Source organism: Chelonoidis abingdonii, chromosome 3, assembly GCF_003597395.2.
Source record: "Chelonoidis abingdonii isolate Lonesome George chromosome 3, CheloAbing_2.0, whole genome shotgun sequence".
Classification (NCBI taxonomy): Eukaryota; Metazoa; Chordata; order Testudines; family Testudinidae; genus Chelonoidis; species Chelonoidis abingdonii.
Genome location: NC_133771.1, coordinates 5,591,072 through 5,611,913, shown reverse-complemented (window position 1 = coordinate 5,611,913; position 20,842 = coordinate 5,591,072). Strand labels below are relative to the sequence as shown.

General features: G+C 52.6%; 1 protein-coding gene across 4 annotated transcripts in view; it reads left to right on the top strand.

Annotated features, from left to right (window-relative positions):
• The window catches only part of PTK2B (protein tyrosine kinase 2 beta), an 86,531-nt gene that overhangs the window by 60,716 nt on the left and 4,973 nt on the right, over positions 1-20,842 (top strand). For 2 of the 4 annotated variants that reach the window (XM_032790552.2, XM_032790557.2), the window contains 17 exons: positions 1,159-1,276; positions 1,773-1,812; positions 2,124-2,170; positions 2,763-2,816; positions 3,620-3,717; positions 4,383-4,467; positions 5,059-5,159; positions 5,833-5,948; positions 8,444-8,544; positions 8,827-8,916; positions 9,786-9,990; positions 10,638-10,746; positions 12,504-12,569; positions 14,284-14,409; positions 15,863-16,009; positions 18,071-18,106; positions 20,667-20,694. In XM_032790552.2, the coding sequence (XP_032646443.1) occupies positions 1,159-1,276; positions 1,773-1,812; positions 2,124-2,170; positions 2,763-2,816; positions 3,620-3,717; positions 4,383-4,467; positions 5,059-5,159; positions 5,833-5,948; positions 8,444-8,544; positions 8,827-8,916; positions 9,786-9,990; positions 10,638-10,746; positions 12,504-12,569; positions 14,284-14,409; positions 15,863-16,009; positions 18,071-18,106; positions 20,667-20,694 (1,567 nt within the window). The remainder of the gene's footprint in view (positions 1-1,158; positions 1,277-1,772; positions 1,813-2,123; positions 2,171-2,762; positions 2,817-3,619; positions 3,718-4,382; positions 4,468-5,058; positions 5,160-5,832; positions 5,949-8,443; positions 8,545-8,826; positions 8,917-9,785; positions 9,991-10,637; positions 10,747-12,503; positions 12,570-14,283; positions 14,410-15,862; positions 16,010-18,070; positions 18,107-20,666; positions 20,695-20,842) is intronic. The other 2 variants (XM_075063567.1, XM_075063566.1) reach the window with 2 other exon arrangements.

Genomic DNA, 20,842 nt, shown 5'->3' with positions numbered 1-20,842 from the left:
TGAAGGAACTGGGTATGTTTAGTTTGGAAAAGAGGAGATTGCCGGGGGGACATGATAGTGGTCTTCAAATACTAGAAAAGCTGCCATAGAAAAGCTGGAGAAAAGCTGTTCTCTCTTGCCACATAGGCCAGGGTGAGAGGCAATGGGGTCTAACTCCAGCATAGCAGGTTTACATTAAATCTCAGGGAAAACTCTCTCACTGTGAGACCAGCAGGACGATGAAGCAGCCGGCCAGGGAGGTTGTGGAAGCTCCTTCACTGGAGGTTTTCAGAGGGAGGCTGGAGGCATCTGCCTTGGATGGTGCAGACACAGCACGTCCTGTGTCTCGGCAGAGGGTTACACTGGATGGCCCTGCGGTCCCTTCTAACCCTCTGGTTTGATGATTCTATAACAGTCACATGTTACTAAAGTGACCAGGTGTTATAGGGATGTTTGGAGCTTTTTCTTATATGGCTCCTATTACCCCTCTCCTCCCCCCCCCCTCCAGTCCCGATTTTTCACAGTTGCTGTCTGGTTACCCTACATGTTACCACCAGAAAGACAAGGGCGGGCGGGGGGGGGGGGATATCTTCTATTGGACAAAATTCTGTTTGTTTAATATCCTGGGACCAACAGGGCTGCAAGGACACTGCGCCAGCTGTTCTTAGCACAGGGTGTGAATTCAAGCCAAAAGCTGTAGATGGTGCCAGACCAATACGTTAGGGGCCCGATTTGTCCCCATCTGAACTCAATGGGCTTGCCCCGGTGTGCTTTAAAGACATGAATGCATCGGGCCAGATACAGAGGTGCATCTGGGAGGGCGTAACATGGTGGAATCCTGCTGCACCTCCTGCTGTCCCTTCAGCGTGGACGTGACCCCAGCTCCAGCCTGTAATGGGGACGGTTAGATGCACACCCTGGCACTGGTGTGTCACGTACACCCCTTTACCCGTTGCTTGTGGTTTGGGGTTGCTGGACCCCAGTGTCCCAGAAGAGAGAGGGGTGAGCTCAGTACAGCAGCGCATCTCAGCACTAGCCCCTGGAGCCTCAAGAGGCTCCATCTCTAGGCAGCATCCACCCGTTGCCCGTCCAGCTGGGAGGGTGCAGATCTGGATACTGGTTGCAAATGTTCACCCGGGTTTCAAACCCCCCCCCAACCGCACCTTTCATGTTTCACAGTCCCTGGCTATTAAAACCTCCTCCCTGGCTGAGGCGGAGAACATGGCAGATCTGATAGACGGTTACTGCCGGCTGCAGGGGTACCTGGAAACATCCCTCATCGTCCGTCCCAAGAAAGGTGAGCGACTCTCTGTGAACACAGACGCTGGGCAGGCCAGAGGGGAAGCAGATGCCACGGGATTGTGATGCCTATGAACATCAAGGGCTAAGGTCCCAAACTGGAGCCAGGCTTAGTGCAGGGAATTTTCTTACCCCCTGTTCCCAGCACCCATCAGCCCCAATTTATAGCCCCCAAACTCGCCGCTCTGGTGATCCAGCTGGTGTTGAACCCCAGATGGCATCCTGAGGTGAAAGGCAGGTGCAGTGGAGTTTCGGGTTGTCTCGGCTTGATAGTCATATGCAGGTTGCTGGGAGTGTGGGGAAGGGGTGGTCTCTTCGTCCCCTCCGACTGCACTCTGCCTTCTGTCCCATATCTTCTTCAGAGGCTTGGCAGAATGGCCAGGGATGGGAGAGCAGAGGCTAAAATGTTCCCAGAATCTGGCAGCAAAACCGAGGGGAGGAGGGCAGGCGACAGGAGATGTACAATAAAGACCATTTTCCCCCTTTCCCCACAGAAAATGAGAAGAGGGTGAGCCTGCCACAGGTCCCCACACAGTAAGTAGAACATAACCGCTCGAGGCATGTCTGTTGGCACTGGGCAGAGAGACCACAAATGTGGGATGTCCAGGTGGGAAGGAAGGGCCATAAAACCAAAGCCCTGACCATGTGTGGTCCTCAGAGATCCACGAACACCTGGCTTCAGAGCGGGGCTTAGATACCCTGGGGATAGGAACCTTGGAAATACTGGAGCTGAGTGGATGGCTGGAAGAATGAGGAGATGGATGGACAGATGGATAGATGGATGGATAGGACAACCAGTGTCTGAGCTTGTCTCTTGCCCTTTTCACCCCTGCTTTCCCCTATAGGCACATAGACGAGAGAAGACCCACGTTAACTGAGAGCATCAGTGTGGGTGAGTTTCATTCACCCCTCTCGCCAGCCGGCCACGGCTGGGACCTGGAGAGAGAGCCAGCCAGTGCCACGGTGCAACTGGAAGAAGGAGAAAACGGATGGGAGTGTTTGGGGAAGGGGAGAGAGAATCTCGGTTCCCTTTTATTAGAGATGGGCCCGAGGCAAAGCCCTAGATCCAGCCTCCCTCTACCTCCTGCCCCCTCCCCCTGACTGGGGGACCCCACACTTCTTTTTCCTTTCTGTCCCTCGGCCACAGGGTCGGGTGGAACCAACCTGTTAGTGCCGCCCCAGGGTGGGTCCTTCCTGCCTCCTTGGCAGCAGCTGGTGCTGGCCACTGTCAGACAGGGCGCTGCCCTAGACGGACCCCTGGGCTGATTCACCGCAGTGGTTCCCATGCCCAACTTCGGAAACTGCAGCATGCCCAGCAGCCAGGGGGTGGTGCGGATGGGCTGTGTGGGCAGAGGCCCCGGGCTTGCCACACTGTCTCAGGATAAGGGACAGCTCGTAGGGGGTCTCTGACCCACTGGTTTACTAAAAGAAACACCCCAGGCCGGGCGCTGCAGCCGCTTTTACTGCTGAATTTCTTGCCCTAGATTCGGATATTTATGCTGAAATCCCCGATGAGGCCTCCAGACCCAAATCCGGAGGTAGGTGCCCCGCCTGGCCCCTCTAGCTTTGCTTCGTCTGGAGATGCTTCTCCTTGAAGACATGAGAACCCACCGGCTGGAGGGACGCCAGTTCCAGGGGAAAGGGGCTGGCAGGTTGGCCAGGACCGTGGAGATGTGATGGGTAGAGCTGAGCTGCGAGGGGAGGAGCTGGGGTCAATCAGCCCCTCCCACTAGGTGCTCCTTCAGAGCATGGTCTGAAGGGTGTTAGAGAGAGGGGAGCTTCATCTGTCACTGGCATAAATCGGCATAGCTCCATTAGGGGAGCAGGAGCGGCAGTGATTCACACCAGCACTGGATGTGGCCTATTCTCCGTAACCTCCGGCTCTGGCTTCCCCCAACTCACTGTAGGTGGAAAGGTTCATGCGTTTGTCCTCCCCTTGGTTAGCTCCGGCCCACCCCATGCTTTATAGACTCGGTTCCTCAGAGACCGTCGTCGTCCTGCGCCAAACAGGCCCCATGGGGGGTATGTTGCATTAGCCCTGGAGACTCTGCTTTCCCTGCAGGAGATGAGCGAGGGCTCTCTCTATATCAAGGGCAGTTCCCGTCCCCTGGGAGCCCCTGGGGCTGGGAACGGGGGGGGCAGCTGGCCACAAGATCAGTCACACTCAGTGGACTCTAGTTTTGCACACCTGGCGGAGCAGCTGGCTTTACAGGGGCTGCATCAAATGTACCAGCCCCATGGAGCCATCACCCACTGGGGAATCTCCATGCAGGGACTCCCAGGGATGAGCTGGTGGCACCAATGAACCTTGTCCTTCTGGTTTCTCTGTTTCTCCCTCCAGCACAGCAGTACGGGGTCTCCCGAGAGGACGTGACTCTGGGCAGGATCCTGGGGGAAGGTTTCTTTGGGGAGGTATACGAGGGCATTTACACCAATCAGGTGAGTTCGCTGTCTCTTTGCCGCCGCTACCCCCCAACCCTCACAACCACCGATCCTCACCATGGGTCTGGCAGGGGTGGGCGCAGCAGGGCAGATGCCAGCCCCGCCACAGACAAGGCTGTGGCAAAGTGCCAGTCCCACAGCACCCCCTTGTGGCTGTGTGGACACACCCCTGTGATAGGCCAGGCCCATCCGATGTCCAGCCCTTTCTGAGGCTTGGTCTTTTCAGTCTGTTAGTTCCTCAGTCCAGTGATATCCCACGCACCAGCCATCAGCCACTGGGCAGCCGGGATCACTGGATCATGTCCTCTTCGCCCAGCCCCCTTCTCCCCTCTCAACTTTTGTCCTCTCTTCTGGGCCCATGGGCCCCCAGGGCCTGATTACCCTTAATCCTGGCCCGTTCCCATCAGGGCCGGCTGCACAGAGATGTGGATTTCCCCTGCTACACAGCTTCCCTTTCATCCTGGCTCTTCTCAGCCCAGGGCCTGTTCCATCCCCCCTTTGCATGCACTTCCTACCTGCGCTCTCCTCCCGAGAAACCCCCTCAGCTGCTCCTCCAGCTCCACTGGTTAGCCCCACGCGGTGCTAATTCCCCCAACCCCGGACATCGCCCCATGATCAAAGCATAGGGTGAAAGCCCCTCCTGCGCCGCCTTCTCCTTCCAGAACGGGGAGCGGATCAATGTGGCTGTGAAGACCTGCAAGAAGGACTGTGCCCCCGAGAACAAGGAGAAGTTCATGAGCGAAGCTGGTACGTAGCTCCCGGCTACCCCTCGCCCGGAGGTGCTTCTGGCCATGTCCTGCATTGCTCTGGTGGGGATCCACTGGGCTGACAGGCTCATGGGGTGCTGGGGCAACAGGGGGACGGATATAGCTCAGGGAGAGGGAGCCTGATGGGGTCACTGGGAGAGGGAACGACAGGCCCGTTGGAGCACCATGTCTAGCAGCAGAGCCCTGAGATGAAGGCGGTAATTGTCACCTGCTCTAGGGAAGGGCTGGATTCTGTCCTGCTCCGAGGCCTGTGTAACCCACGCACATTCTGGGTGTGTCCCAGCCAGCAGCACCGAGTCTGCTCTGCAGCCTTAGCTAAGGGCCACGTGGCTTTTAGCTCGTGCATTACCGGCTCCTACACTCAGCTCCTTGAACCTGCCCGCTGACGACCGGGGTCTGTCGGTGTTACAGCTGGGCCTCCAAAGACAGTCATGAATCTGCCACAGCTGCTTCTTTCGCTGCGGTGGGGGAGGCTCACGTTCCCATTGCTTCCGGTCCCCGGTTCAGCCCGCCCCCATCGGCTGTGCCGTCTCGGTGCCTGAGCCGTCCTCAGCGTGTCTCTCGCTCACAGTGCTGATGAAGAAGCTGGACCACCCCCACATCGTGAAGCTCATTGGCATCACAGAGGAAGAGCCGACCTGGATCATCATGGAGCTGTACCCCTATGGGGAGGTGAGGGGGGGGAAATGAACTCGGGGGGGCGTGCAGTAGCTGGAGGGCATGGGAGCGGGGGGAATGGTCTTCGCGGCAGGACTCCTCACTCCTCATTAGATAGTGAAGCCGCTGTAAATGGCATCAGGCAACGTTTCCTCAGCAGCAATGATCTTTCTTTAGTGGGGGAAGGAGGGGAGAGGGTGGGACTGGTGAGAGAGAACCTGACTTGACATGGAAATCTTGCTGCTGTAAAGAATGCCCCTCACCCACTGGCCCCTGCCAGAGGGAGTGTTGCCTAGTGGTTAGAACAAGGGTTCCATCCTTTGTGCTGCCAATAACCTTGAGGGCTAGTCACGTCACTGCTCTGTGCCTCAGTTTCCCCACCCATAAAAATAGAAATAATGATTCCTGCCTGCTCCAGAATGGGTGGACCTGACAGTTATGGCCCCCCTAGTCTTGAGATTTGGATGGCACTGAAAGGCATTGGGACTCCCAGGTGGTCATCCCAATAGACCCCCCCGACACACCTGCTCCAGCTTCTCTGATATCTGCCCGTCACGGCTGCCTCTGAGTCCCGTCTCTTTCCTTGTGTGGCTGCTCCTCCCCCACAGGTGGGTTTCTTTGCACTGCTTGGGTCCCCCCCTCGGCTGCTGGGTTTGCCCCTAACTGCAGGTCTCTCACCCCTGTGCAGCTGGGCCATTACCTCGAGCAGAACAAGAACTCCCTCAGGGTGCCGACCCTCATCCTGTACGCGCTGCAGATTGGCAAAGCCCTGGCGTACCTGGAGGCCATCAGCTGCGTGCACAGGTAGAGCGGGGAAGGGCGATCTAAAGGTGTTGCCAAGGCGGCGGGCATTAGCCGACACATTGGCAGAGAGCTGCAGAACCAGTGACACATGCAAGCGCTGGAGTCAGGCACTATTTTTTGCCCTTTTGGTTCAGCGACCAGACCAAAAAAATCAGTGATTCACTACGCACAGTTAGCGCCTGGGAGCGACTGCAGCGACGACAGCAAATTACGGGGCGCTGGCTTGTTCTCAGGGTACCCAGGACCGAGTCACCTGCTACCCCCTGCCTCTAGCAAGAGGGTGTCTTTCGGTGGTAGCGGGGTGTCAGCTGCCTGCCACCACCAGCCGTTCAGCCAAATGTCCCTCCTCTGCGCTACGCCAGCCCTGTTGTCACCTTACAGGTTAACAAGACTCCTTTGACTCGTACCCCTGTCACACTGGGTCCGCACAGAAGTTCCAACGTCTCTGAACCCAGAGGTGCAGTGTACCCCTGTTTTCCTTTAAACCACCGCTCCTGTAAACCACACAGCGCTTAGAACAACCCACAAGTAGGTTTGTGTGAGTGAGACCAAAGATTTAACAGGAAGCGAGAGACAGAGATGGAAACAGCCGGTTACAACACAAAATAAAATCGGAAGCTGTGGAACCTGCGTCTTAACAATAGCTACCTGTCCTGGGTAATAAATTCGGCTCCCCTTGCAAAGTGCAGCGCGTTGCAGAGCTGGCTGGCCTCACCGAAACCAAGATCCAAATGTCCACGCACGTTCCCCGCTCCCAAAGGGAATTCCTCTGTGGATGCAGGCAGAGTGCCTTGCCGCACTCTGGTCTACTGAAAATGGCCGTTTGTTTCTGCTTACAGGCAGGGTGACCCACCGGTAAGCGGTTTCCATTGTTTGTCCTGGTCTGTGTGGGTTTTCCATTGACCGTGGCAAGAGTAGACAATGGAACCTTGAGGGACCTCGCTGGCCGACTGGGGAGATGACAACTTCCTCTTGCTTGAATGGCGGGTCTCGGAGACGCATTATGCCCTGGGGACTAATTTCTACACCAAATCAGACTTTCAATATAAATACGTTGTTCCTTAAATATTACCCGTCCATTCACCCTGTAATGGTTATGAGTCTTGACAGGTTCTGAGCTTTCTGGATGTATCTTACATGGTACCTTATAGGGATAAACATCCCGTAAGACGTGCGTTGGGTGTAGTGAGTCGGTCAGGTCTTAGGAAAGAGCTGAATGGGGCCACTTTGCTGCGGGGTCTCTGTGTCACACGGCTAGTGTGTTTTAGATGGCTGGGGCCCTGCTTGACGAAGCCAGGGGAGCAGGCTCCCCATCCCGTACCAGAGTACTGCTGTGGAGGCAGGTAAATGAGGAGAGAGGGTTGAGAACTCACCGTTCCTACCTTGCCCACAGTTCGATCGTGGGATTGTGATGAGAGATGTTACATGACCTTTAGGGTGTATCTACGTTACAGAGCCCATGCCGGCTTAGGCCCCGAATGTAGAGGCAGCGTTAACAGAGAGAAAGGGGGTGTAGCCCGATGCAGCTATGCCAATATATGTGTTAAACGTAGACCTGGAGAGTCAAACCCAGTGGGCTTTTACACCCCATTCCTGAGGATAAGAGCGATGCTCATCCAATCAGGGAGCAGAAACAATGCCTCATGACTCCGCCAAGTGCTAGCAGCTCAGAATTCTTCCTTTGTTCCGCCCTGAGGTGGGGCAACGACTCACTGGTGCAGCGCCTCCTGCTGGTCTTCCTGGGAATTAGCTCTTCCAGCCCAGAGCACCCTCTGCAGCCCAGTGCCTCGCCTGCTGCTGGCCCCTGTGTCCCTCCCAGACCCTGGTGCCCCTCAACGTCAGGGTTCTACCCCCAGCAATAACCCACAATCTGGGTCTCCCCACCCAGGGGAACCCCCAACCCTCTATCCCCACCTCACCTCAGTGGCTAGTGCCAGTCCCCATCTAGCCCCCGCTCCCTGGGGCAGACGGCAGTTTGTAAACCACTCATCGGCAAGGGGGTTAGGACCAGCTACCTCTGCCTGTCTCTGGGCTGCCCCTCTGCAGCCCCAGGACATGTTTTGGCCTCTTAGCAAGGCCTGCAGCCTGGGGGTTTACCAGGATGGAGCTCCCCAGCTCCCTCTGCCCTTTCCCAGCACTGCTCCACCTCAGGCACCCTGTTCAGCCCCTAGGCAGCCCAGTCCTTCTCTCTCAAGCAGCTAGAGAGAGAGTGTCTTACAGCTCCTGATCCTCAGTCCTCTTATAGGGCCAGCTGTGGCTGCTCCCCCAATCAGCCTGGCTTTTCCCCATCACAGCCCTCTCCCAGGGCTGTTTTAAGCCCTTCAGGGCAGGAGCAAGGTGACCATCCTGCTACATGCCCCTTCTGCACAACTAGGTGCGAGGCGATGGAGAAGTGGGTCCCCAGAGCTCACCCATTGCCTGGTCACCCTAGGCGGGGCTCTCGCCAGAGCCAACACGCCCCTGCGGGACTGACTTGCTGTCCCTGGTCTCCGCAGGGACATTGCTGTGAGGAACATCCTGGTGGCTTCTTCCGAGTGTGTGAAGCTGGGGGATTTCGGTCTCTCCCGGTACATAGAAGACGACGAGTATTACAAAGGTAAGGGGCAGCTCGCTTCTGCAACGACCTGGCCCCAAAGTGGGGAACGTTTCTCCATAGCCGAAAGCTACTATGCACCATTAGCAGTGTCAGGTCAAGTGGTTGGGACAGCACTGGGGGGCTGCAGGTCAGAACTGAGGGGCATTGATAGAGCTGTGTGCGTACTGGGGGGAGAACGGGGGGCTCTGGACTGGGATTGTGGGACACGGGCAGAGCTGGGAAGCCCAAAGCTGGAAGAGCAGGGGGGCCGCACAACCGTGACCATCTTCTCCGCTCCCCAAGCTTCTGTGACTCGCCTCCCAATCAAGTGGATGTCGCCAGAGTCTATCAACTTCCGTCGCTTCACGTCCGCCAGTGACGTGTGGATGTTTGGTGAGCGGGACTGCGAATTACGAGCAGGGTGCAGCATGGGGCAAGGAAGGGTCCGGGGCTGTATATGGATCTCAGGCCGGTGTCTTTCCTAATCTCCAGGGCCAAATCCTGCTCTCCGTTCCCCTGGGGTAAATCCAGAGCCATCTCAGTGCCGTTATTCTGGGGTTATGCCAGCAGAGCGTGTAGCGGGAGCTGGGCAGCGCCCGGGCAGGGAGCAGAGATGTCCTTTTGAGGGAGTTATATCGTAGATCCCTGCAGATTCGGCACAAGAGAAAAGATCCTGTCTGTGGGGCTACTCCAAGCACAGGGAGACAGTAGGGAAATAGATTGAATGAGGAGAGCTAATTGCACCCTCAGCAACCCCCTCCCCCGCTGGCATCTCAGCATGCAGCGTGGCTGCCAGTTGATCGGAGTTTTGGGGGGGCTCAGGGCAGTCCTTAGTGACTAGGAATCCCCATGACAAAGACTCATTGGACTGCAGAGCTTGAGCTGGACAGCGGACGTGCTCTATCTAAACTACTTGTCTGGCCCCATTTCTGTAGTATCTCACACCTCCCAATCTTTAATGCATTTTTCCTTCCACCCCCATGAGGCAGGGCAGGGCTAGTACCCATGGTTTAGATGGCAAACTGAGCCAGAGTGAGGCTAAGTGACTTGCCCAAGGTCACACATGGCGTCTGTGGCAGAGCAGGAATTTGAACTTAGCTCCCCCAAATCGGGGTCTAATCACTGGCCCGTCAGCACAGCGTGGGGTGAGCCTGCAGCGCTGCTGCCCGTGCCTTGCCTGACTCACCTGGCGAGTGCTTCCCATCTCCTTGCCATGTCTGCCACCCCTGAGGCGCGTTGCTTTGTGTCCCCTGCCCGCCCAGCCGTGTGCATGTGGGAGATCCTAAGCTATGGCAAGCAGCCCTTCTTCTGGCTGGAGAACAAAGACGTGATCGGGGTGCTGGAGAAGGGAGACCGCCTCCCCAAGCCTGACCTCTGCCCTCCCATCCTCTACACCCTCATGACGCGCTGCTGGGACTACGACCCCAATGACAGGCCCAAGTTCAAGGAGCTGGTCTGCAGCTTGAGGTAGGTGGCTGGGGGGGATCACGCGGTGCTAATGGCCTGGGGCAGCCAGATGGATCAGTCAGGAGAGTCTAGCGATTCTGGTAACTCGGGGAGCTGTACAGGTTCGTTGCCAGTGGCTGCAGTATTGTAGGGCCCATTACTGGCTAGCCGGAGCGCTGCAGTGACTGCTGCCTGCCAGCATGGGTGGGGGGAACCCTCCAGAGCTCTGGTTCTACCCGCAGAGTTCAGTGCATCCTGAACCCCCATAGGCACTGACGCCACAGGTGCTCTGGGGCTGGAGCACCCACAGAAAAAAAATAGTGGGTGCTCAGCACCCATCAGCAGGCCCCACCAATCTGCTCCACCCCCTGGTTCACAGTGCCTCCCGCCTGCCACTGATCAGCTGTTCGGTGGCAGGCAGGAGGCACTGGGACGGAGAGGGAGGAGTGGGGGCAGGAAGAGGCAGCGTGAGGGTGGGACATGCTCACAACCATTTTCCCCCAGCTTTTCCCGTTTCTCCACCATGGTCATTGGTTTCCACTGAGGCTGTAGCTGGCAGGAACCTTGTCAGGGATGCTGGCATAAGCAAGTCCCCGCAGGGCTGACTGCCTGGTGCGGAAGAAGCTGTACTGCTGAACTCTTCCCTTTCCCTTTGCTACTGCCTGTAGTGACATTTATCTGATGGAGAAGGACATCGCCAGGGAGCAGGAGAGGAACAATCGCCACCGGCCTCCCAAAATCATGGAGCCAATGTCTTTCCAGGAGCCCCCTCCAAAGGTCAGAAGGGAGCCGAGCAGCGTGTCTGTAACCGCACCATAATCATGGAGCATACGTCCCTCACAGGAAGAGAACGGGGTCTCCTGTAGTGGCTGGCCTGTAAAAGAGGATAATAGTCCACTACCCCTGTTACCTAGTGGAATCTCTCCTTTAGCTCAAGAGGCAGAAGCTTATGTTTTTAGACTTGAAGTCCATGGGTTCTGATCCCTTAATGCACATACATGGGGATCGGTTTTTCATAGATTCCAAGGCCAGAAGGGACCATTGGGATCATCTATATATGCCGTAGAATTTCCCCAAAATGTTTCCTACTGCTGATCTTTTAGAAAACCATCCAATCTTGATTTAAAACTTATCACTGATGGAGAATCCACCCTTGTGGCCCATCCCTGCCATCCACCGTCTTTTGAGTTTCCTCCCTTCCCTAGCCAGCAAGCTGTTCGGGGCAGAGCTTGTATTTTCTTATCGGTGTGCGAAGTGACAAGTGTGCTTGTGGCTTCAGCTAAACAATACAGCCCATTTGCTCGGAGAGAATCCCAGCTGAGGTTAGTAACAGAGAGGAGAAATTACTTTTTAAAATAAATGCATGATCTTTAAGCCCTTTAAATATGAAGTCTAGCATGTTATGGGTAAGGCTGCAAGGCTGTCACGGAAGTCATGGAAGTCACGTGACCTCCGTGACTCTGCAGCAGCCAGTGCGACTGACCCCAAGGTAGGGTGACCAGATGTCCCGATTTTATAGGGACAGTCCCGATTTTGGGGTCTTTTTCTTATATAGGCTCCTATTACCCCCCACCCCATCCCAATTTTTCACACTTGCTGTCTGGTCACCCTACCCCAGGGCCACCCAAGCAACTTGAGTGGCTCCCAGGCCAGCTGCACTGGCCACTGCTGGGGTAGCTGTGGGACACTGCGTGCCCTCCCCCAAGCACCAGTGGCAGTCCCGGGCTGAGTGTCGCCACCCCGCCTCCAGCATCAGCAGGGGTCCTGGGCTGTGTGCCACCATCCACCCCCCAGCATTAGTGGCAATCCCCTGCTGCCCCCTGCCCCAGAGCGTCAGCAGTGGTTTCTGGGGCCCCAGAGGGCCCCCTCCTCCTCCAGTACCCCCTCTCCAGAGCACCCAAGATGTAGTCAGGGCTATATAGTACAAGTCATGGACAGGTCACGGGCCGTGAATTTTTGTTTACTGCCTGTGATCTGTCCATGACTTTTACTAAAAATACCAGTGACTAAAATGTAGCCTTAATGATGACATACAGACTCATAGACTGCAAGGGCGTCTCGTCTAACCCCCTGCCAAGGTGCGGGATTTGCTGTGCCTCGAATACAGGTAAAACCCTGCATCTTGCTATCTTAGAGGCAACAGCTGTAGAGGTAATCTGGATTCCTGCATGATTCAGGGGGCAGTAACATGGGATAGACCTCAAGTGCAATCACGTTATGCCAGATACACCCGTCACAGAGCGAGGCAGATGCAATGCGTTTCACTCGTGTGCCGGGTGTCCGTCCGCCTGGTTGGGTTGTGAGACACACGGACAAAGGACGGGTACCGTCCTGGTTGGTTTTCATGACCTGCCTCTCGCTACGTTCGCAACGGTTGGCTGATGGGTCCCAACCTGCAAGTTTGCAGTGGGTAACACCCGGGGCTGCGGCCTGCATCGGCCGACCCTGCTCCTCCTCTCTCTGCCAGTGGCCGAATGTTGTTAATGCGGCAATCGCTTCACCCTGTGCCTTTCCATGTCCTTGTCTTCCCACAGCCCAGCAGGCCGAAATACAAGCCGCCTCCCCAGACCAACTTACTAGCTCCCAAGCTGCAGTTCCAGGTAAGGCCCCATGGTAAGGCCCAACAAGGTATTGGCTAGCAGAGACCTCCCAGTGCTTGATGGGATGAGACCACTGCATTTCAGGCAGGCGTAGAGCTGAAGAGCTACTGTATGTCGCTTCCTCTGAGCCAACTCCTTAGAGCTGCGGGGCGCCCACGGCTCCCCCCGACGTCCGAACAGGTGCCTGGCGCCTCTTGGGGCTTGGCCCTGTGCCGTTCAGAAGGGCCAAGCAGCTCTAACGGGGTGTCTGTTTGTGCCCTGAAACGTAAAGAGAGACTTTCGCCCTGGGGAATGGCATTGACATCGATTGGCTCCCAGCACACACACATTTTTACTTGGGGGCTACGAAGGAAAATCAGTTTCCAGCCTTCTTCCTCCTTTGCTGCTTGCTGAAGGTCTTGGAATTCTGCTCCCTTCGCACCGTGCGGGCCCGCTGAATCGGGAGCCGGAGTTGGCTCTCTGCACCTTGGTCCACCTCTCGCAGCAGTGAAGTACAGCGGGTGATGTCTTAGCACAAACAGTGCGCGGTATTGGCCTGATTCTGATCCCATGCTGGGTTTACACCAGCAGCACTCTGCTGATTTCCGTGGCATTGCCTCTGACTTACCCCAGTGTAACTGAGATCAGAACCAGAACCAGGACTGGAACCAGAGAGGGATAGCTCAGTAGTTTGAGCATTGGCCTGTTAAGTCCAGGGTTGTGAGCCCAATCCTTGAGGTGACCATTTAGGGATCTGGGACAAAAATCTATCAGGGACAGTACGTGGGTCTGGACTTGACCCAACTCAATGACCTTTCAAGGTCCCTTCCTGCTCTATGAGGTAAGGTATATCTCCATATGTTATTAACCAGGTGTAAGGCACTTTATGGGAATTGGAGAAGTGGGGTCTGGTGGTTCCAGTGCAGCGTTTGGGGATGGGAGCTTGACATGTTCTGCTGCAGACACACTGTGTGACCTTGGTGAAGTCACTTTACCTCCTCATGCCTCAGTTTCCCCATCTGTGAAATCATGAGCCTGACCTACCTTGCAGGGGGTAGGAATGGGAGAATTAATTTGCTAATATCTGTAAAGCCCTCAGAGACTAAGAAAAAAGGGGCAAGAGAAGGATAAAGCTTCATTGTCCTGGGAGAGAGAGAATATTATTCCCATTTTACAGATGGGGAAACTGAGGCAGGAAGAGGTTTCACCCACATTTTCAAATTTTGGTGGCCTGTTTTTCTGCGGCCCAATTCTAGGCCTCAGAGGCCCTGATTGTCAGAGGGTGCTGGACACCCATAGTCAGTGGGAGAACTGTGGATGTTCAGGACCCCAGAAAGTTAGGCCAAAATATTCAGATGTGGCCAGTCCTGTTGGGACCCTCAATGTTCTGGGTGCCTGGCGCCTAGCTGACTTGCCCAAGGTCTTGGCAGACAGCACAGTAAAGGCCTGGCATTCCTGGCTCCCAGAACTGTGCTCAGACCACTAGGCCAGACTGCCCCTTGTCACTTCACTGCGGGATGAGGCTGGGGAGATACCGAGCTGGCAGGAGGAGAAGGGAATCTCCTGTTGAAGGACCACCAGCAGCCACCCTCCCCACACGCCTGCCCCAGTGCGAAGGTCTCGCTCTGAAGCGCTGCCTGCTCTGTTCACTGGCTCTCTTCGCCCCTCTCTGTCTGTTGCCGCTAATTGTCCGTGTCTGGCTCTGGGCCCGGCGCCTCTTGCTCCCCCTGAACAGGTGCCCGAGGGTCTGTGCGCCAGCTCACCTACGCTCACTAGCCCCACAGAGTACCAATCGCCAGTCAACTCCCTGCACACCCCGCCCCTCAACCGGCACAACGTCTTCAAGCGCCACAGCATGAGGGTAAGACCAGCCAGCTTGCTCGCCACCTTGCTTGATCCAAAGGGAGCGTTAAGCGGAGCACTTCGGGGTGATGTGCAGTGCAAGCCAGAAGAGGGCGCTCTCCCCTCAATCAGTGCTGACCCCAATGCCCCAGCGTGGCGCTAGGGGGCACTGTGTTGCAGGCAGCGGGTGGGAGGGGCTCACTGGGAGGGGGGGGCGCTGTCTCATGTGACTTTGTTTTTCGCTGTGCTGCGGTGTCTGCTGCTTATGCAAAAACAATTCCTGACCCGTCTATGACATCAACCTCTTTAGTGCCGGCCTTGCCTGCGGCCCACGTGTGTCGCTGTATGCTGGACCCAGGCAAGCCTGCTGGAAAGCACTGGACAGCACCGTCTCACCGGCCTGGGGGGCCACCCAATGGGGAAGCGTTAGCTGCAGCGACACTAGCCCCAGGCACATGGGCAGCAGCAGCCAGGGACTTGGGATCGAACTGCCGATGAGTTCAGAAAAGCACAGTGGCTAGATGTTCCTTAGGCCCTGGTGGCCCTTCTGCATTCGTTTCATTAAAGGGACTTTCCACAAACAAGCCAAGATGGGCAAGGATGCAGCCCTCTGCTCTGGGTGTCCCTAAACCTCTGACTGCCGGAAGGTGGGACTGGGCGACAGCGGATGGATCACTCGATGATTCCCTGTTCTGTTCGTTCCCTCTGGGGCACCTGGCAGCAGCCGCTGTTGGAAGACAGGATACTGGGCTAGATGGACCTCTGGTCTGACCCAGTCTGGCCGTTCTTATGTTAAGAACTGTGTCTTCCATATGCGTGTGTCTGCACAGAGCCTAGCACTGACTGGTGCCTTTGTGAGCTACCACAATAAACATAAATACAATAAACTACCAGAGTGAGCAACCCTACCATAACAAACCAGCCCGGGCCCAGATCTCCCCCTGAGTAACCCTCAGTAACAAACCAGCCCAGGCCCAGATCTCCCGCTGAGTAACCCTCCATAACAAACCAGCCCGGGCCCAGATCTCCCGCTGAGTAACCCTCCATAACAAACCAGCCCGGGCCCAGATCTCCCGCTGAGTAACCCTCCGTAACAAACCAGCCCGGGCCCAGATCTCCCGCTGAGTAACCCTCCGTAACAAACCAGCCCAGGCCCAGATCTCCCGCTGAGTAACCCTCCGTAACAAACCAGCCCGGGCCCAGATCTCCCACTGAGTAACCCTCCGTAACAAACCAGCCTGGGAAGCCCTGCAATAACTAACCAGTGTCTACACATACAATGAAGGAAAATATATTGAAAGAAAGAACCATGGTCTTGGTTTCAAGCTTGCAATGGGATGTCAGTATGGGCAGAAAGTGGCCCGTTGCCTTGGGTTCTGGGTTGAGTTCTCCAGTGATGCTTGGCACATGTGGGAGGAGGGTAGTCCCCAAGCCGTGACTGCAGCAGTCACAGCCCACCCTCTGTCTCCAAGGAGGAGGACTTCCTCAGGCCCACCAGCAGGGAGGAGGCACAGAAGCTGTGGGAGATGGAGCGGGCCAAGATGCGACAAACGCTCGACAAGCAGCAGAAGCAGATGGCGGAGGATTATCAGTGGCTGAGGCAAGAAGAGAAATCCCTGGTGAGTGGGCCCGGCAGGTTCAGCCGGAGAGCTGGCCAGACCTTTTGCGATGGAACGTTTGTCCATCGGAAAATGCCAATTCGTCAAAAGCAAAACGTTGCCCAGGAATGTGTCAAGTTTGTGGAAATCGTGTTTTGGGGATAACCCCAGATCGGAGCATTCCGCTGAGGTCAGAGTCTTCCCTTTGGTATTCTTGGAAGGGAACATTTCCCTTTTCTGTTCTGAACTGACTTTTCCTTTCAGGCTTTAAAATTGTATTTAGTATAATATAAAAGGTTTTAAAAAGTCAAAAACCAAACAAAACTTTTGGATCGACCCCAAACAGGATTTGGGTTTTTTTTCAGAATTTCATTCCACGGGAAATGTCTCTGTTTTTGTTCTGTATCGTAACAAAAAAGTTTTTGAAATCACAGAATTTCCGGCGACATGGAAAATAGGGCTCCAGCCCATCTCTGCTCACTATTAGACCAGCGTATTGCTCTGCTAGGGTGGTCCAGTTGTCAGGGCTGTGGGCTGGGACTCTGGAGACCGAGGCACAGCTCCTGCTTTGCAACATACTTCCTTTGGCAATCCACTTGGCTCCTCTGTGCTGTGCCTCAGTTTCCCATATGTACAATGAAGATACTAGCATTGCACTATCTCCTGGGGTGCTGCGAGGACAAATACATCAAAGACTGAAATATTTTGATACTACTGTAGTGAGGGCCATAGAAGTACCTCAGATAGAGTTATGGGGTTAAATACATTTTAAAAATACTAATGATCCAGTAGACTAATGATCTAGTAACGGAGCTAGTCTGGAGGTTGGGGCTGGTGCCAGAGAATACCATACTATGGTGTCTATAGGTGGCTGGAATTTTTCACACACCCTTTTTTTTCAAACACAAAACTTCTCATGAAAGGTTGTCAAAACTATGGACATTTTCTGTCCTTTACTAAATTTCCCATGGCGTGCTTTTTCATCAAAATGTCTACCAAAATTGTTATAGAAATGTTGTGTGTGTGGAAACCCCCGTTTTTGGTAAGAAAACCTGGTTTGGGGGAGATGAAAAATGTCTGTAATGGTTTCGATATGAATCTTGGTTAAAAATATTGTGGAAAATTTCCTGGAAAAGTTTTTGAACCCTGGAGTATGGAACAACGGTGAATTTTGAAAATGTTTGGGATAGTGTTTTAATCAGCGGTAGAAGTATAGTTGTAAAGTAGATACAATGGGTTGCATTGGCTAATGTGTAGCAGTCGAGGTCTGTGAACATGATAAAAACAGGGTTAGCTTTGATTTCCTCTACTGTGAAAATGGCTGCTTAACACGCTTTGTTATGGAGCACTCAATATAATCACTAATTAGCTAATGTGTAGTAGTGATCAGGAAGTGGTTTTCGTGTCCTCGGAATATGTTTGAGATTTTGAAACTACTTCTTCTCCTGACTTGGGAGGAAAACTTGAAAGCTCAAAATTGCTCGTGAACCAAAAATCCAGAAAAAAAAATCAGTTTGGGTCAATCAAAATGTTTCATTTCAATTTCAACCATTTTTAATTAAAAACATTTTTTACTATAATTTAACTTACATTTCTAAGCAAAAAGTCATTTTGAACCAAAAATTGAACTTTGTGTTTTGAAAAATGTCGAAACGGGACATTTTGTCAGTTTTGAAACTTTTTTTCCCAATGATTTTTTGAAAAGGAAATTTGTCCAAACCAGCTTTTTCCTGCTGAACATTTTGTTTTAGACGAATCTGCCTTTTTTGGCAAAAAATTGCTTAGTCAAAAAATTCCAGACCAGAGCTACTAATATGTTTGTTGCCCTCTGCTGGGCAGCACTGGAACTGCTCAACTGTGTGTCATATACCCTATACTGGTAATGACTAAAGGAGAGTCTCTCTTAGCTCAGGGGCCTGGGAAGATCTTAGTTTATCCTTGAAGTAGATGAGCAGCAAAATGATAACAGCTCTCAGGTTCCTTGGGGCCACATGTCTGTTACAGTCCAATAGCTATAACGTATAAAGAAAATTGTTTTACAGGTTCTGTGCTATTCATATTTCTTATTCTTCTCCATTACAGGACCCTATGGTCTATATGAACAACAATTCTCCTCCAGTGAGTAACACAAAGCTAACTGTGATGGGAGCCAAACTGTCTTCCAGTTATTACTAGGGTTGTCAATTAATCACACCCAATTAACTCAAAAAATTAATCGCAATTAATTGCACTGTTAAACAATAGAATACCAATTGAAATGTATTAACTATTTTTGGATGTTTTTCTACATTTTCAGATATATTGATTTCAGTTACAGCACAGAATACAAAGTGTACAGTGCTCACTTTATATTATTATTTTATTACAAATATTTGCACTGTAAAAATCATAAACAAAAGAAATAGTATTTTTCAATTCACCTCATACAGGTACTGTAGTGCAATCTCTTTATCCTGAAAGTCCAACTTACAAATGTAGATTTTTTTGTTACATAACTGCACTCAAAAACAATAGTGTAAAACTTTAGTGCCTACAAGTCCACTCAGTCTTACTTCTTGTTCAGTCAATTGCTCAGACAAACAAGTTTGTTTACATTTACGGGAGATAATGCCGCCCGCTTCTTATTTACATCACCTGAAAGTGAGAACAGGCATTCGCATGGCACTATTGTAGCTGGCGTTGCAAGGTATTTATGTGCCAGGTATGCTAAACATTCATATGCATCTTCATGCTTCGGCCACCATTTCAGAGGATATGCTTCCATGCTGATGAGGCTCATTAAAAAAATGTGTTAATTAATTTTTGACTGAACGCCTTGTGGGAGAATAGTATATCTGCTATTCTGTTTTACCCGCTTTCTGCCATATATCTCATGGTGTAGCAGTCTCGGATGATGACCCAGCTCATGTTCGTTTTAAGAACACTTTCACAGCAGATTTGACAAAATGCAAAGAAGGTACCAATGTGAGATTTCTAAAGATAGTTACAGCACTCGCCCCAAGGTTTAAGAATCTGAAGTTCCTTCCAAAATCTGAGAGGAACGAGGTGTGGAGCATGCTTTCAGGTATCTTAGAGCAACACTCTGATGGGGAAACTACAGAACCCGAACCACCAAAAAGAAAATCAACCTTCTGCTGGTGGCATCTGACTCAGATGATGAAAATGAACATGCATCAGTCTCTACTCTGCTTTGGATCGTTATCAAGCAGAACCCATCATCAGCTTGGATGTGTGTTCTCTGGAATGGTGGTTGAAGATGAAGGTCAATATGAATGTTTAGCACATCTGGCACATAAATACCTTGCAATGCAGGCTACAATAATGCCATGCGAACATCGTTTTCAGGTGACACTGTAAACAAGAAGCGGGCAGATTATGTCCTGCAAATGTAAACAAACTTGTTTGTCTCAGCGATTGGCTGAACAGGAAGTAGGACTGAGTGGACTTGTAGGCTCTAAAGTTTTACATTGTTTTATTTTTGAATGCAGTGATCTTTTTGTACATAATTTTACATTTATAAGTTCTATTTTTATGAAAAAGATTGCACAACAGTACTTGTATGAAGTGAATTGAAAAGACAGCACAAATATTTGTAATAAAAAATAAAAATAAAGTGAGCACTGTACACTTTGTATTCTGTGCTGTAATTGAAATCAATATATTTGAAAATGTAGAAAACATCCAAAATATTTAAAAAAATGGTATTCTATTTTTGTTTAATAGTGTGATTAATCATGATTGATTTTTTCAATCATAGGACTAATTGCGATTAATTTTTTTAATCACTTGACAGCCCTAGTTATTACCTGTCTCACTGGGTTAATCCCTGTTTGTAACAAAGAACCTGGGAGGAAAGATGCTTTCAGAGACTCAGAAGTGTGAGCGGGACTTGGCTGGCCCCTGCTTTGGACAAGATGGGACATCTCTTTGTTCCAGTGCTTAGGGTACCAGTCTATGATCTGGTAGGTCTTTGTTCATTTCCCTGCTCCGCCACAGACTTCCTGTGTGACCTTTGGCAAGCCACTTAGCCGCCCATGCCTCAGTTCCCATCTGCACAATAGGGATAATTGTAGAATCATAGAAGCATAGGACTGGAAGGGACCTTGAGAGGTCATCTAGTCCAGTCCCTGCACTCATTGCAGAACTAAGTATTCTCTAGACCATCCCTGACAGGTAGATAGGACAACAGCCCTTCTCCCATCCCTAAGCATGTCTCCCCGTCCTTGGTGTTTACATCCTTGCCGCGCTCCTAGACAGCCACCCTCTCCCCCTGCTTCCCAGTCACTGTTCAGCCAAGTTACCCATACCTCGCTCGTAGGCCTTTCCCTGGTAAGCAAGATCCTCCAGCCCCTTAACCGTTACAATTGATCTTCTCTGACTTGCTTCCCCAACTGAACAATGCAAATTACAGTAAAACCTCCACTAGCTGAACCTCATTTCTCTGAAACCTGGCCTGGCTCGTCGCACCCAGCACTGTGCGAACTGGGGCTTGGAACCTCAGGGAGCTGAATGAACCGGGGGCCCGCCTGATACTCCAAACATGGAGATTGTGTCTTCGTCTTGCTGTTGCTGGGGCTCGCTTGGTGCCAGAGAGGAGAGGTGGCTCCAGCTCGAGCCCGCCCTCATTTCAGGTTTTCAGGACCTACATTTATTGATGTTGTTTCTCTTTTCTTTGCAGCTGCTCCCAGAGAAGGAGACCGACTACAGTGAGTGCCCATTCCAGACTGTCCCATCCTCCTCCAGCATAGGGGGGAGTTTCTGGCAGCAGCTGTTCCGGCTGCACATGCAGCTGTCGTTCAGACACATTGTTTAATCTTTTTTTCAGGGTGGGGGGAGCTTTCTAAGTTGTTTGTC